The following is a 15319-nucleotide window of genomic DNA, read 5'->3' on the forward strand; positions in this document are numbered from 1 at the left end:
GCTTCCCACCACCAGCATCAGCTCTCCTCCCTTGTCACAGGGGCTGGCTGTGGTTGGGTGTTTGCCACAGCCCAGGCCCTGCAGAGAGGTGTCACTGGGCAGCTCTTTGATAGGTTTTGTTGTGCTGAAGTCTGTGCATTAGAACTTGAACACTGCAACACCTAAGTACTCTGCTGATTTATCCTTCTGCTTAACAGAAGGATACATAACACTGAAAATTATTAGCTGAATACCATCACCCAAGGGCTTTTTTAGTTAGTTTCATGTTTATCTCATATTGTCTTCTATTGAATTTTCTTATGTTTTTCTTCTGCCCTTTGTATTGCCTTTCCCCTAGTTTTTTTTTTCAGCCTTGTTCTGATATGTGCTTCTCAAAAACCATTTTTGCTTTCCTCATTAATGCTGATTTTTTTCTGTGCCCTTGATTCTCAAAAACATCCCACCTTCTCCTTTCACAGTCTCATTTTCGATTTTTCCTTTTGTTTACTTTGTTCCCTTCCTGTCTAAATCATATCTCTGCCCATTGTTTACAGTTTCTCCTCTTCATACTTCTCCCACATTACTTAAAAAAAAGCATAAATCTCCCTTCCTTCCTCTGCTGCAATAAACTCATTAATGAAACAATTCTATTCATTGTGCTATCTTAGTGCTATCCAGTACAGCCCACACCTGCTTGAAATACAGGGGCCACTTTGCTCAGTGCACCCCTCTGGTTTGCATAGGCAGATTCTGGTCCCTGACTAAGGTGTGTAGGCATGAATAAACAATTCATGAATAATAATTGGCATTGATGATGCTTCTGCTTCCTGGTAGAACCTCCTGCTTTTACCTTGTCTTAGCCTCACGATACCTCTTGTCCCAACTCCTCTACAGCACACCCAAGCCAGCACTTTCCCTCCAAGAACTGAAATACCCACAGTTAGAAGGGTCAGTTGCCACAGGAGGAACATTTTGAAGAGGTATGAAGTTGCCACAAGCACTAAATTCCCCAAAGCAAGACTGGGCTTAACAAAGCAGGGTCCTTTTCACTTACTGTGGGACAGAGGAACAGAGGGAGCAGCACAAGGCAGAGGCACTTCACAGGCATGTAGTGGCTTCTCCAGGGAGAGCAGGCACAGGGGTGGAGCTTTCCCTGCTGGAAAAAGGTGCTGCTTTCCCAGGCCAGGCACTGTGCTCTGGGGGAGACCAACTCATACAGCCTGCCTTTTACTGTGGCCACTGCACTGACAAGCACTGAGTAATGACACTTGGAAAACAATGAGGATGTTATGTAACACCAGAAAATAAAGGAAGTTCACACATCTACATGATAAAAAAAGTTCCAAAGAATTTAATGTAGATATTATTTATACATACACTTTATAAGTAGGAATATGGCAGACAGTTGAATTAGTACATAAAGTTTTATTTAAAGTTTCCCCCCTACAAGCAAGCTTCATTTACACAGTCTAGTACTGTACAAAATTTACATTCTTTGTGTGACTTATTTAGTTAGCATTGTTTCCTTGGTCATGCCTTCCTGATAGATAGAAAGATTTAGATACAGTCCTCATAAATCTTTAAATTATCTTGGTAAAAAAAGGAACCATTTAAAAGGACAAGAAGTATCCTTTAAAAATGGTACATTTTAGTAGAGACAAGTGACAGACAATGTTCAGTGGCAGACCTTTTAAATGTCATACAAGGTTTCCTCATTTAGTATCTTAACAGTTTCCTTTTTATATATATTTATATTTATATACTTTCAACAGGAAAGGAAAAAAGTCATGATTGCACCAAATATATTTTACAAGGGATCCCTTGGATCTGAACAATATAAATAAATACAAAACCAACTAAGATTGCACTATGTAGGAGAAATGGATTGAGATTTCAGGATATACACTCCACCTTTATGAGTTCCTTAGTGATGCTCACTGGAGAACTCCCCGAGGGCACATTCAAATATTAGCATCTTCAGATAATTATTTTGTTTAAACATTTTTTTCCAGGCGTGCAGCTACCTCATCAATTGGATTATTGCATTTGTGTGGTACCAGTCTTTACTGCATGACTCCAATTTTACAAGTTGTGTAATTCTGCTGCAAGCAAGGGAGTTGCAATAAAATTGGACTGACGCCAGAGAGAAACAGTCCCATGATATTTGCTCTCTGTTATTTATATTGCTCTCAAGCATCAATATATAGTGTAATTTCTGTGTACATTCACCCTTTTTCTATTTTGCAAAGCAAATAATGAAGTCTATTTCCCATCTATTGCTTCTGCAGCTGAAACCAACCTCCAGTAGCTGCCTACTCCTTGCTTAATGCACTAGCATTAAGTCCTGTCGTGAAAGATATGTGCAGGGCTGAAAATGCAGAGTGTCCTTTGCCTTTATCTGGTGCAGCCAGCTACAACTAGGCAAATTAAAGGCCAGATATTTATCTGACATAAAGAACATCCATTGGCTTCGATGGAGCAATGTCAGTTTACACCAGCAAAGAGGATGGTCCTGAGAGTAATGGATGCAGCACTAGTAAACCACAGTGGAAGAATTATGCACATACTTTAATGAGGTGAAGATGATTATGTCTGTTAGCTGCAAGGTGGTGAAGAATCAGGCTCAGATTTTGTCACTGCTTTTGCAAAGCCAGGACAGAAAGACATAAGCTTAACACACAGACAATCTGATTTGTGCAAGCAGCTATGACTTCATGAAGCAAGTCCTAAATGCTACTGGTCCCATGTGGGAGCATTCTGAACTCGCTTTGCAGTGTGTAAATAATTACACAGGCTATAAGGCAGTGGAAAGTCTAGCCTTATATTACTTTGGATCAATAGTAAAACTCTCTCAGAGTGCATCTTAAGATCAACCACACAGGACTACTTTAACTACTTACCAGTGTCTCTCCAAAAATGAGCATAAGCATTTCAGAGTCCAAAGCAATAAATTTATGATTAAATGCAGTCTTCTTGTCTTTGGAAAGAACTTGCACAGATGCTGATATCTAACAGGTTAGTGAAAAGGAAGTAAGGTTTCTGGTGCTTCGTTAAGTGGTCATAGAAATAACTTACTTTTCAAAGCCAGATTTTAAGCTGTAGGATCCAAATTCTGTTATACTAATGTAGAACCAGTCATTCCATGTGATTTTAGTGAAATGGTTCTGACTTTACACAAGTGTGATTAGCAGAATTTGATCCTAATCCCTAAGCTGCTATTGCAAGAAGTGCTCTGTAAAGCATAGCTTTCATTGTAGTCTGCTTTCTGCTGCACTTGCACATGGGGACTTTGAAGGCAGAGTGTATTAGTTGCCAAGCTGCGCAAAAACTGAATGATATTTCTTTACCTTTTATAATCTTCTGATGCTGTGTTGCTTGCAGAGCATATGAAGTAGTTGTAGGTTAGGATTACAGAGGAGGAGACAATTCTGCAATGCAGTGTGAGCTTTTCACTATCTGAATTCTGAAACATTCATGAAAACAACATCCTCATGACTTCAACACAGATCACATGCAGGTAGATACAATGCACAATACTGATCTTGTCTCTTCAGGCTCTATTTGAACAGTTAGCCATCATTTTTTTTTAAGTTAAATCTGATGTGAGGAGTGTCTCTGCAGCAGGAAAAGTTTAAATCAGTCTGAAATGGCAGTCTGTCAGCATGTAATGTTCGGTGTGTTTTAGCTTCTCGCTTCATAAGACACCGGGCACCTATCTGAGATGGGACAACACTTGGTTTTTCTTTTCTTTTAGTTTGCTCCTAAAGCATAAACATGGAATGAGGGGTCAATTATGGTAGCTTTGTTTTAACAGGAACTCTGTTCTAATAAAATATTTACGTCACCCGTCATTGTTTTCCCAAATGCACTCAGTGTTCGTGTCAGTGCTCCCGGCCCATCACTTGTTGTACGGGACGCAGGCCGGCAATACCACAGTCGAACACGCAGGTCCTGCTAGGGGCTCCGCAACGTCACCTTCCAGCTCTGTCCAAGTCCCCTTCTCAGGACTGTAGCAAATAGTAGAAGATTTGTAGGCTCCCTGGTAGTAGAAGAAAATGTCATATTAAATGTGGCTTTGGTAAAATCCAAGTCACATGTCAGCTCTAATGATGTTTGAAAGTGACTCGGGGTCACTCAAACTTAGAAGCTCTTCAAGAGGTTTTTGGTTTTTTCAGCACCCAGCCTCTGAAAATCAGTCTCCTTTACAAGCACCTCATAAGCAGAGCTGTAACCATACAGTCCCATCAATCATTTTTTCAAAATTCCTTCTGATTTTTAAATTACTCCATATCAGTGAATAGAGTATAATAATAACTTATCTAAATAGAGATGCACAAAGGTGAAAAAACACTCCATGTTCTCTATAAGCTGAAAACCAAGTGAACCTGCCCCTGTAGCTAATTCCCCTCTTCTCTCCATCCCATCTGCATACTATATGGACTGGCCACAAGAACTCAGAAGGAATAGAAAGGTGATTGTAGAAAGCAGGTACACACCATACTCCAGCTGTAGCCTCCTACAAGGTAAATACTGTCATCAAGGACTGCACAGCCAGGGCCACTGCGACCCTCCAGAATAGGAGTCTGCAGGATGTTCCACTGGTCACCTTTTGGATCATAGCATTCCACAAGCATTACGTCGAGATGGGAGAAACCTGGATGAGGGCATTCAGGAAAGAGAACATGTGTTATGACATACTGTTTTATTGCTTATTTTACTGTTAAACTTATTAAATTATAGTTACAATTACACTATTACAATTATAACATAATTGTAAACATTTTAAAGAAAATATTTTCATATACATTTAAGCCAATTTCTGTAATATTAATGCTTTGTAATTTCAGTTCAAATAAATCTGTTGAAAGTTTTTACCATTAGTTCTACAGTCTTCTACAAATCATGAGTCCATATAAAATCTGACTACATCAGAAAACACTCAGTAATAACTTATCAGTGACACAAGCAGATTCAAACAAAATTCCTCCTTGTCTATGAGTGCTAATACAAGTTTGACCATGTAGGAAAAGATTGTCCTGGCAGTCTTTCTCAAAATTCAGCAGATCCAATCTATTCAAAATTGAACAGATTGAATTTTGCTCAGAAATCAATGTCTAACAAGTCCAGGGAGAGCTTAGACAGCTGAAGCCAATTGGTTCTAGAGGGACAAAGTGCTTAGCATGATGGACATGATGTGCAGGACCAGTTTCAATTTTCCAGCTGACTTAAGGTATACTCTAAAGTACACAGCTGGAGTAAAGTCTTTAAGGTGACAAAAAATATAACCACAAAAATGGTGGTCCCATCTTTCCCTGGTAGGCCAAAAAATGCTCCAAGCAACTGCTGCTGTTTGATCACCAAAGGGCAGAGGGGTCTCAGCTCAAGATTCTCAAACTGTATCAGTTAATATGAATCAAGTGAGCTAAACACAGACATTGAACACAAGAGTCCTGGTTCCTGCTCTAATTTTAGGCAATTCCCTATTTCAAACTACCTTCTTTATCAGAGAACTGCAGTAAAAGAATGGCTTTCTTAATATGCTGAAGTGCTTTTCTTAACCCATCTGTCTTCTCTTCAAAGTATGGCAGCAAAGAGAAGTAAGATTTTCTGTAAAACAGGGTATTTGGTGATATTGACACTTCACAAGGGAGCTGCTTGCTTGAATATTATTTATGTCTGGAATGAGTATGAAATAATATGAAATAATTCATAATCATATGAAATAATTACTTGCTGCTTTAAGGTTTTCAAGGCACCATAAAAAGGCCACTGCCGTGCACCCAGAAGCTGTCAAAAGCTCTGTAACAAACTGCAGTATGCACATGACTGCTGTGATGTGGTAAATACACAGCTAACACTACTACACAGTTCAGCTTCACAAAGGAGGGCTTTGCCATGGAGCCCTGCTATTCCCTGCCAGTGGAGAATTTGTAACATTTCATCCACACTTCAGTCCCCTCCCTGTCCTTGCAGCTCTTCCTTTTTTTTCACTGTATAGGAGAAACCAATTTTTTCCAAAAAGTTCTTTTACCAGAAAGCCACATCTTTCCAGAAGCCTGGATGCTAAATACTCCTCACAACAGTGAGCAGTTCAAGCATAACAAAGGCACCCAGGACAACAGCCGTAGAGGCAAAAATGCAAGGCTTATTAGAAGTAGGTGAAACTATGTGGAAAAAAAAAAGAAGGTGGCAGAATAGAAGCAATTCGAGCCTCTGCAAACCAAAGCATGTGCTTTAGCTTGAGGAGAGCTGTGACAGGTTTTACTTTTGTAGGAGGAAAAGCCAACACTGGGAAGCACTGAAACCTGGCAATTGTTCATGTGCAAGCCCTCTTCACCTTATAAGGTCCAGTCCATAACCACCCATCCCAGCTGGGGGTGGGGAGCGGAGGCACAGCAGCACTGAACCTGCCTGCAGGGGTTTATGCACCAGTACTATTTATCAGGGAAAATTTACATCTGGGACTTTGTCCCTTGCATGCTCCACAGACACTCAGATCTCCAAAAGCAGCATGTGGCTTTACAGTGTCATGGGGACCCAGGGACTGGAGTCAGACATGACCTGGTCTTACTGGCAGTTAACACATTTTTTTACTTTTTCTTCTATATCATGATTTTATCTTTTGCTGTTGAGAGTCTTTTATTTTTTGGTTTTCAACATTAAAGGAGAAAGAAGAAAAAAACCCTGAATATTAACTATCAAATATTATCATGGGAGAAAGGAGCAGGAGGTGTGCTTTTTGTCTAAGTGGCTGGATTAAAAAACATCTTTAACATCAATGACATCCAGGTATTAAGATAAAATTACCAAATGCCCAAGCAATAGTTATTTTAATATGAGACCTTTTCAAAAGATGAAAACAAGAGACCTCTAAAAAGAATTATAATAAACAAGCTGCATTTAATACTAAAAGGGGATTTAAAGAGCCTAGTCCTATTATTTAATGGCTGGAAGTTTGCTTTTTTTTCTCTTCATTAAATCAGGAGCTTGGGTTTTGTGTGTTGCTCTGAATAAAGCTCTCTTTAACTGCACATTTTGGAAAATGATTTACAGAGGAAAATATTGCTGGTACTTTCGGGTCAAAGAATAATCTGTTTGTTTCATTGAATTCTTGGTAATGACAAATTGTCCATGCCTTTGAGTAATGGAAGCTCCCATTTTTATTATCTAAAGCATTCATTACTCATATATTTAATGTACTGTTATAATTTTAAAATAATTTGCATAAAATGTTTTTAAAATTGCTGGCTCAAGTGTCCTGTTAAATTGTGTTGCTTGGCTTTCAATGTATTTAACAGTGACTGTCTAACAAAAATATTCCTTATCAGAGATGTGGGACACTGAGATACTTTTTTGCTATTAAAAATGTGACCTTTCAAATGGTTCCCTCCAATTGCATACAGTCGATCATTCATTACAGCCAGAGTGTGAATTGCTCGTTTTGTGTTCATGTCCTGTTTTCGGGCCCAGACGTCCATCACAGGGTCATAGCAGTACAGCCAGGGGACGTATTCTCCATTGTGAACACCTCCTGCAAAGTAAATACACATCAGCTCGTTAATATAAATAAAGACATTGAGCTGCAGCAGCAATTTAGCTCCCTGGTTTTGGGATTCTGTGGTTTATTTATTTTTTATGGTGGTTTTGGGTTAGTTTTCTGGTCATACAGCAGGAATTACTCAAGACACTGGCCTGAAATATATATCTTGCCATTGTGGACGGCTCCTGCGTGGGCTGCCAGGGGCTGGGGTAGTGAAGACACGTAGCGCCACTCGTTTGTCTCCAGGTTGTAGCACTCCACGCTGGACAAGTAGCCAGTTTCGTTTCTTCCACCGATGACATACAAGTTCTTGTCAAGGCGGCAGGCGTAGAAACTGGCTCTCCTGGAGGACAGGGCAGAGCAAAACAAACAAGCCAACAACAAACCAATTAGCCATGTCAAACATTTCTTTCCCCTCTCCAGCTGACTCCCTGAACTAAGAGAGCTGCTCCTTCAAATGCTACATCAGGGAGAAGTAGCTTCCAGGAAGCTTCACGTGCTTACAGCTATCCTAGAGACTGTGGCTGCTGTGCTAATCAAATACACAATACTCCACATCAAAAAATACTTCATTTTTTGTGTCAAAACAATTAGGCACACATAAAGCTGCCAGAAAATACCCCTTTTCAAAGCTGTTTGTTTCTTTTTCACACCCGTGAAAGATAAAAAGGTGCTCATTAATGTATGGGGCATTACCTTGTAAGGGATATAACAACTCAGTAAGACAAAGTGAAAAATGAGGTAGATAATGTAACAATAATAAATTATCTTGACATTCACTTTCTTTATGGTCCTTCAAGGGTCATTGTTCCCAATTTACTAAGAGAACCACATCATCAAAATTTTTCTTCAATTATCATTTTTTTCTTCCCTCTGCAGTACTGCAAACAACTTTCCTTATGCTAGCCACAACACTACATTTCCACCCTTTAACTCAAATGAGGTCTGTCTCCATCCAACTAACCCTGAGAAAAGTTTTAGCCACCTGTCTGCTTTTACATGCAACTCAGGTGTGTAGGAAAACAATTAAGTTTTCTGGTCAGGACTGTCAGGCATATATTAGTTTGTCTTCCTTGTGCCTCCAAAATCAATGGTGAGTGTTTCTTGCTGAAGTAAAAATTGAGCAGTAGATGATTTTGAGAGACCTTGGTTGGTGTAATCCACTCCGGGGAAAGCTCCCTGGATCATTCAGCAACAGGAAGGTTTGCTAGAGTAGAGACCTTTAATTTCAAGCAGCAATAACATGAGGAAGAAAATTGCAAAAGAGCACAGCTGGGCTAGGATGAAGAGCTGAACAAAACATTGAATGAGAAGAGTCGTCAGTCCCCAACATAAAGTTTTCTCCTGGGTGAAATCAGAATGACATGGGAGCCCAGAAATGAGCAGGCAGGCCAGGCACAGCAAAGTGTAGCTCTGACAGCTCCTGCAAAGCACTCTGGAGTGTGGCTGTAGCTTGCCAAACCCTGCTCCGTGGCTGATTCAATGCACTCTGGTTCCTGCCCAGATGCCTTAATTTGAATCTGGGAGCAGCTGCATATTTCACTCCTGAATCATGCAATAAATCTTGGGGCCTTGATGGTCAGCTGCACCATCAAAGACTTGAACCTGCAGACCACTGCAAAGCATTTGGATGAGCAGTGGCACACACAGCATCATCAGTGAACAGCTTCCATGTCCAACTCCTTCCTGGGCTTCCTGAGAGCCATCCTGTGACCAGGTGAGCTGGCAAAGTCTGGTGTGCCCTGTCCCTAACCAGGCATCTAGTCAGGCATGTTCAGGAGCATTTTCTTCAGTGAATGCAGGAATAAGACCTTGCTCTTTTGCACAGCTACCTATTTTCACAAAATTTGTAGCATCCTTTAACCTTTTGGAGAAATTTTCCTCTTAGTTAAAAGTCTGAGACTGGCTGGTGGTTTATAAGTTGGAAGAGAAGTCAGGCAGACACCAAGGGATACAGCCATGGAAACAGCAGGGCTGGCTGGGCATCCAGGGAACAGATTTGATGCATCACTGCCAGTTTCTGACCTTACTTTTTGGATTTGGTGCACACCTGACAGGGCTCCTCACCAGCCAGGGTCACTGGACATCTCCTGTTCACTTCTTTGCTTTCACCCTGCCTGCACATGGGCAACTTGGACAGTGTGGGGCAGAACCCCGTTCTGAGTGGGGCTGGGAGCTCCACCATAGGGAAGACTTCTGAAAAAAACCCTGTGGAAGTAGCAGGACAGGAATACTGGCAAGTGTCTTCAGATCAACTGATGAATTAAAAAGGACTATTTAATTTATCTGTCAGTGGGCAGATAGAAGCTGATGGCATATTCTGCTCTGCATGGTCGGGCAGCAAATTGTGCATTTATGTTTTTAGCCTGATATTCTATGGAAACAAAGCTAATTTGATTACACTGTACATGTACCCATGTCTGCCTACTGTTGTCTCTTAAAAAAAACTCTGCTGACTGATTTCACTCTAATTTGACAGAGGCTATAGGTGTTACAGGCAATCAAATGTATATAAGCTTTCTGAGAATATGTGATGGGCCAGAGGCAACACAGCCCACAGTTGCCCCAAAAGTAGGAAAAGCTGCAGAGGTCACCTCCTATTAGATATGAGAGAGCCTGCATAGTCAGGTGCCCATTTTTCAACCCTCCTGTGTCCAGCAACCACAAGGCACAAAACCAGAGGGTGCCTGTTGTCAGCGCTCCCACATCCACTCCTCTGACCTTCTCTGCTGAACCCATTACCAAACTACTCTCAGCATGTTTTGCCTTTTTTTTTTTTTTTTTTTGGTCAGGTTTAATAACCAGAGTTGCATGCATTATTCTCTTAACTAGGGTTTCACTGACGATATTTCACTGACGATATTCTGTACGTGTACTCCTGGTTTCATCCACACAGTGTCACTATAAGGAGCAAAAATGAAAGCATCAGCATACTTCACTCTTCTGCTTGGATGTGAACAGTCACTCAGTAGCTTCTGTCACAAATATTTTAAGCTTTTTGGGTTTTTTTAGTTTTTAATGATACAGTGTGTAAGGGCATGCTGTTACAGCATGTAAAGGCATGCTGTCAAGTGATGACTTTTAAACTGCTGTAAAATATGATTCAGATTAAACTATAATACAGCAATCTTTGCATGACAACGTTCCCCTCGCTACTGAGAAGACACTATCCATTCTAATCAGGTAACTAGAATGTACCTCAAGATCTAAATATGGACAGTAAGACAATTATTTTGTGATTTTCCTCAGAACTTGAAAGTACTCGAGGTTCACTGGTCTCCTAAATGCTTTTCCTTCACACCTCTTCACCCAACCACTAACCCAACCAACTTCTTTCAAGTATACACATATAAAAGGGAAGATTTTCCTCATGATTTTCATACATGATGAATTTATGCCCTGAAATACCAAATAGATCTACCAGTCTGAGATTTAAATTTACCAGTGCTGCTACTGATTGTCACAATATCTGGACCTGATTTCAGAGTAATTTATAGAGTGCATGCTTTGGTTTTAAAAATGAAATAATCTTAATAGGGGTTGACATTACTATTATTAAAGTCAAAGACAAAAATAAAATGTGAAATTTTTGTATTTCTTTTTCTGTGCCTTTTCTCAACTCAGCCTCAGAGAGTACATTGACCTGCTTACTTCCCACTTCCACTTGTGCTTCTTCAGAACTTGATACAATGCCATGATTTTAGCTGGTCTTCAAACAAAAATTTTGAACTCAGAATATAAGAAAAAGCAAGTTGGTTTAAAATGCTGGTTTGCTCCACACACCTTGAAAAGCTCTGTGTTGAGCTGGCAAGGTGCAGCAGTTCTGCCTGAGGTGCCTAGCTGGGGCTCCCATCTCAAGTTCAGATACAACTGCTCTCAAGACTGCTCCTTCAGCAGCCATCATAGTCTAACTGAACTCGTCTCCAAAAACCTTCCTGTTGTTATGGCATCATCCGGCAGATGTGTATTTCCAAAGCTTGTGAGTCACTTGCTGGTTCTCTAAACAACAAACTCCTGAAAATAGCATCTATTTTTCAAAAGCGTTTATATTTGGGATGTTCTTCAAGGGAAAAGGAACCAAACTTAGCTTTGAAGAAAATACACTGGCAACATTGAATCTATAATGGGATTAGACTTTTCTTTATAGCTCACACAGTAAAATCAATCAGATATGGATTTTGGCATGTGAGATAAAAGTTTACTTATCAAATATTTCATACAGATTTTTGACTTGAGAATATACTGCCTGTGAACAAGTCCCACATTTACCTGGCAGTCATTTCAAAGGAGCTATTATAGTCTATGCAGCCAATTATTCTCAGACTAAAATTCCTAAATAGGTTTTGACTTGATGGACCATAATGACTCAGAAAAACCCATTTAACAGTCTGTCTTGTCAATGGTGCCTGCATTATGCCAGCAGAGACAGGGCATGACCCCGTATTCCTAGCAGGGGGAAAATAGCCCGTTGACTTTAATGGGAACTTTATCTCACTAAAGGAGCTGGGAAAGAAAACTGCATAAAAGCTCTCTCTTATTTGCATGATCTTCTACAAACTGGGCCAGTCCATACCTCTGAAAGCTGCTATAACTCTGAGGAAGTCATTAGGACTGAGCAAACAAACCATCAAAACCATTTTAGAAAGTGAGTGTAAAATCTCTTTTTTCCAACAATAGCCCTAATGCTTAGGAGCCTTTAAAAAAAAAAACAACATGCAAGCCCATGAGCTATCTATCCTGAACAAAAGAGGTGACAATTAAGGTTGTCATAGCAAAGCCCCTTGCAGAAGGAACTATGTATGAGTGGACCATTGTATTTCAGTCCCTCTGTAGGGAGCTGTGGTGTTCACACATTACAGTTTATTACGGGCAGGGCTGTGGGGCACAGATGAGTTTTGGCCTCTTGGCTGAAGGCAGCAGCTTCCACCAGAGCACAGGGCCAGTCAATTGCCTCATGGTTTTCCAGGGAAACACAACTGGCCAATGTGGAGGTGAGAAAATTCCTACTGCCTCCTTTCTCCAACCCTCAGCTGCCTACTTCTGCTTTCTGAAGTTTGTCAGCCAAATAAACCCAACTGCTCAGCCAGCTGCCAACACCCCTCAGGAATTTGGCTCAGAGATACCCAGAGGGCCTGATCAGAACTCAGATTAGGCTCCACAGAGGAGCTCCAGGCTCCATACATCACCAGTTGGTCTTCTATTCAGTCTCCAAGCTCAGCAAGGATGACTTGCACAGTGATGCCCACTCTGAAGCTCACCTCCTGTCTGCCCCATGGCAACACATAAACTGGTGGTGACTCACTCTAGGAAGCTGAACCAGAGGGGAAGGTGTCCCTCTGTTTTAAAGTAAACAATCACAGCTGTGAAGGTTATCCCACAGTGTTGGTGGGAATGAGGGAGAAGGCTAGGTGCTGCCAAAGCAGGGACTTAGGTCAAACAAACTGAATCTTGAACAAAGGTCCTTCAAAACTTCTGCAGACAAATTTGAAAAAACAGCCATATTTCCAAGCATCTCATAAGACACACCTTGAATCACAACACTGCACTGAATTCAATATATTTCTGACTGCCAGACACCTGAATAGTGTAGACAGTCAACAAAAAAAAAAGAACTGTAATAGTGGCACGGAATAAAGAAAGCATTTGAGGGAGACACTGTGAGATCTTTTGTATATGGGATCGATGAGAAGATGGGTGTTTAAGTGAAGGAAGGTCACTGAATATTTTCTTCCAATAACATTGTAACTTTGGATCTTCTGCCTTTGAGATTCTTCTTACAAAACATGCACAATTCTGTTCAGGTTTATGGATTTTTTTTCCTGTGAGGGTGGCATTTGGGATCCACAGTTCAGTTTACATCATCTTTACAAGTCATTGCTCAAGTCCACATCCACCTTTGCTCTTTGGTACACAGCAAGATTAAAATATGAGCTACTCTAATATGCATTTACTGACAGCAACTTCACTCAAAGACCACCTAGGATTAAGAGTCCTCTGACAAGTGGAGACATGTTCAGGAGAGCTTTTCATAGCTGGTGTGGTGAAACAGGATGGAGTCAACATGTGAAGGTTTCAGTTCCCTCTAAGATATCTGACTATAATTACTGCTTGTTTACTGCCAAACTCATCATGACACTTCAGTCAGGGAACATGACAGGACACTATGGAGACTTCAGAAAAATCTTTCAGACCGTACTCAGGCAACCAGTAATTGCATAAAGTCCATGGCTTTTGCATGAGTTAGCACTGCAGGACTTGGCAACTGGAGTTCCAAATTTGGAAAGTTTTAAAAATTAGGAAGCAAATGGGACACAACTGCATGCTGCAGTTTTGTCTGTGTTTTCAATGCTTCTATAGGCCTCCTTATTCCCAGAACTAAGACAAACCTCAGCTGCCCCTAGGATGAGAAAACAGAAATTGAAAAACACATAGCAGGTTTTTACCTCTCTTGCATGGGTGGAAGTTGTATCCAGCTGTTAAACCTGGGATCGTATCGGCTAACAAAGTTTGTACTGTGTTTCCCTGTAAAGATAGATTATTTTGACACTCAGCTGTTTGTTTCATGTATTTAACATCATGATTGTAATATATATTACATATACTTCACAAGTTGACACCTTTTATGAAGGGTTCCCCCTTTTACAACAATGTATGATTACACTGTGTGTACAGTAATAATTCAACAAATGGGGCACTGCAAGGCTTGAATTAGCAGTCACTAGCAGTAAAAGCAGATAGTGATTATTCTTGGTCTTTGTAATAAGATCTTGAAAATGTGTATTTAAATTTACTTACACAAGCTGTGGTATTTTCACAGCCACAATAAATCACAGCACTAAACAAAATTACTGCCCAAAGAGGGCATCCCCACAGTATTTTTATGACTAGAATTTTTTCAGGTAAAAAAAATTAAAGGGAGAACATGTTCTTTTCTTTCTCCTTATATTCTCTCTGTGTGGAACATGGCAAAAACCCATTGTGCAAATAACCAGGAGCTGCATAAGCCATCAGCATGGGGTATGCAGTATTTGCACTAGATAGTTTATTCTACCATGTACTTTCAGTGTAAGTTAGAAGGAATTACAGATGTGCATCGAAGGGGGAATACACTCTTAAGAGTTTTATTCCAACTCTGTTAGCTAAAATATGAAGCATGAGCAACATACACCAGCTAACTAGCTTCTCCCTGCTGTCAAGACCAAGAACTGTGTTCATGTCTTCACGATATTAAGATTTCACCTTATTTTACATGCAGATTGACACCAAAGCAAGAAAACTGAAGCAAGAGAGTGCATGGCAATTTCCTGTAACACCTGAGACTTCAATAGATGAGCATTTTGAAAACAGAAACCTTTGTTTATGTATGTGTGACTAAAAAATTGAATTAGAGGCTTCACAGGCCAGCAGAATAACCTAACTGCGTATGTCACAGTTCTATAAATGGTCACTGGGCATTCTACAAGGTGAATATTTTTGCATCAGACAAGCCTCTGCAGGATTGGCTCGCTTTGCCTGCTTCATTCCACACTTACTTCAGCATGTGTAAATACACCATCAAGACAGTAGAGAAGAATAACAATACAGCTAGAACTTATAGTCATAATAATTTAAGTTCATGTTCTACAAGAAAACAGAGAAAGAAACCACACTGACCGCTTTGGAAGTAAACTGATTTCCCAGCCATGTTATAAGCATGTTCTATATGAGGAGGGTAAAGCAGAAGACTGATGAATAATGGAGCATTACCCTTCAAATCCAGCATGGTGCCTAATGAGGACCTTGCTGAGTGCCACTCAAAGA

At 40.4% G+C, this 15319-nt stretch overlaps 1 protein-coding gene across 2 annotated transcripts in view; it reads right to left on the minus strand.

Moving 5' to 3' along the window:
• Positions 1–1307: 1307 nt before the first annotated feature.
• Positions 1308–15319, minus strand: part of KLHL14 (kelch like family member 14) — a 60705-nt gene continuing 46693 nt past the window's right edge. For both annotated transcript variants that reach the window (XM_054647196.2, XM_077185197.1), the window contains exons 5-9: positions 13963–14041; positions 7672–7862; positions 7352–7510; positions 4476–4633; positions 1308–4018 (exon numbers count right to left, since the gene is read on the minus strand). In XM_054647196.2, the coding sequence (XP_054503171.1) occupies positions 3878–4018; positions 4476–4633; positions 7352–7510; positions 7672–7862; positions 13963–14041 (728 nt within the window). In that variant the 3' untranslated portion in view covers positions 1308–3877. The remainder of the gene's footprint in view (positions 4019–4475; positions 4634–7351; positions 7511–7671; positions 7863–13962; positions 14042–15319) is intronic.

This window comes from Agelaius phoeniceus, chromosome 1, assembly GCF_051311805.1.
Source record: "Agelaius phoeniceus isolate bAgePho1 chromosome 1, bAgePho1.hap1, whole genome shotgun sequence".
Classification (NCBI taxonomy): domain Eukaryota; kingdom Metazoa; phylum Chordata; class Aves; order Passeriformes; family Icteridae; genus Agelaius; species Agelaius phoeniceus.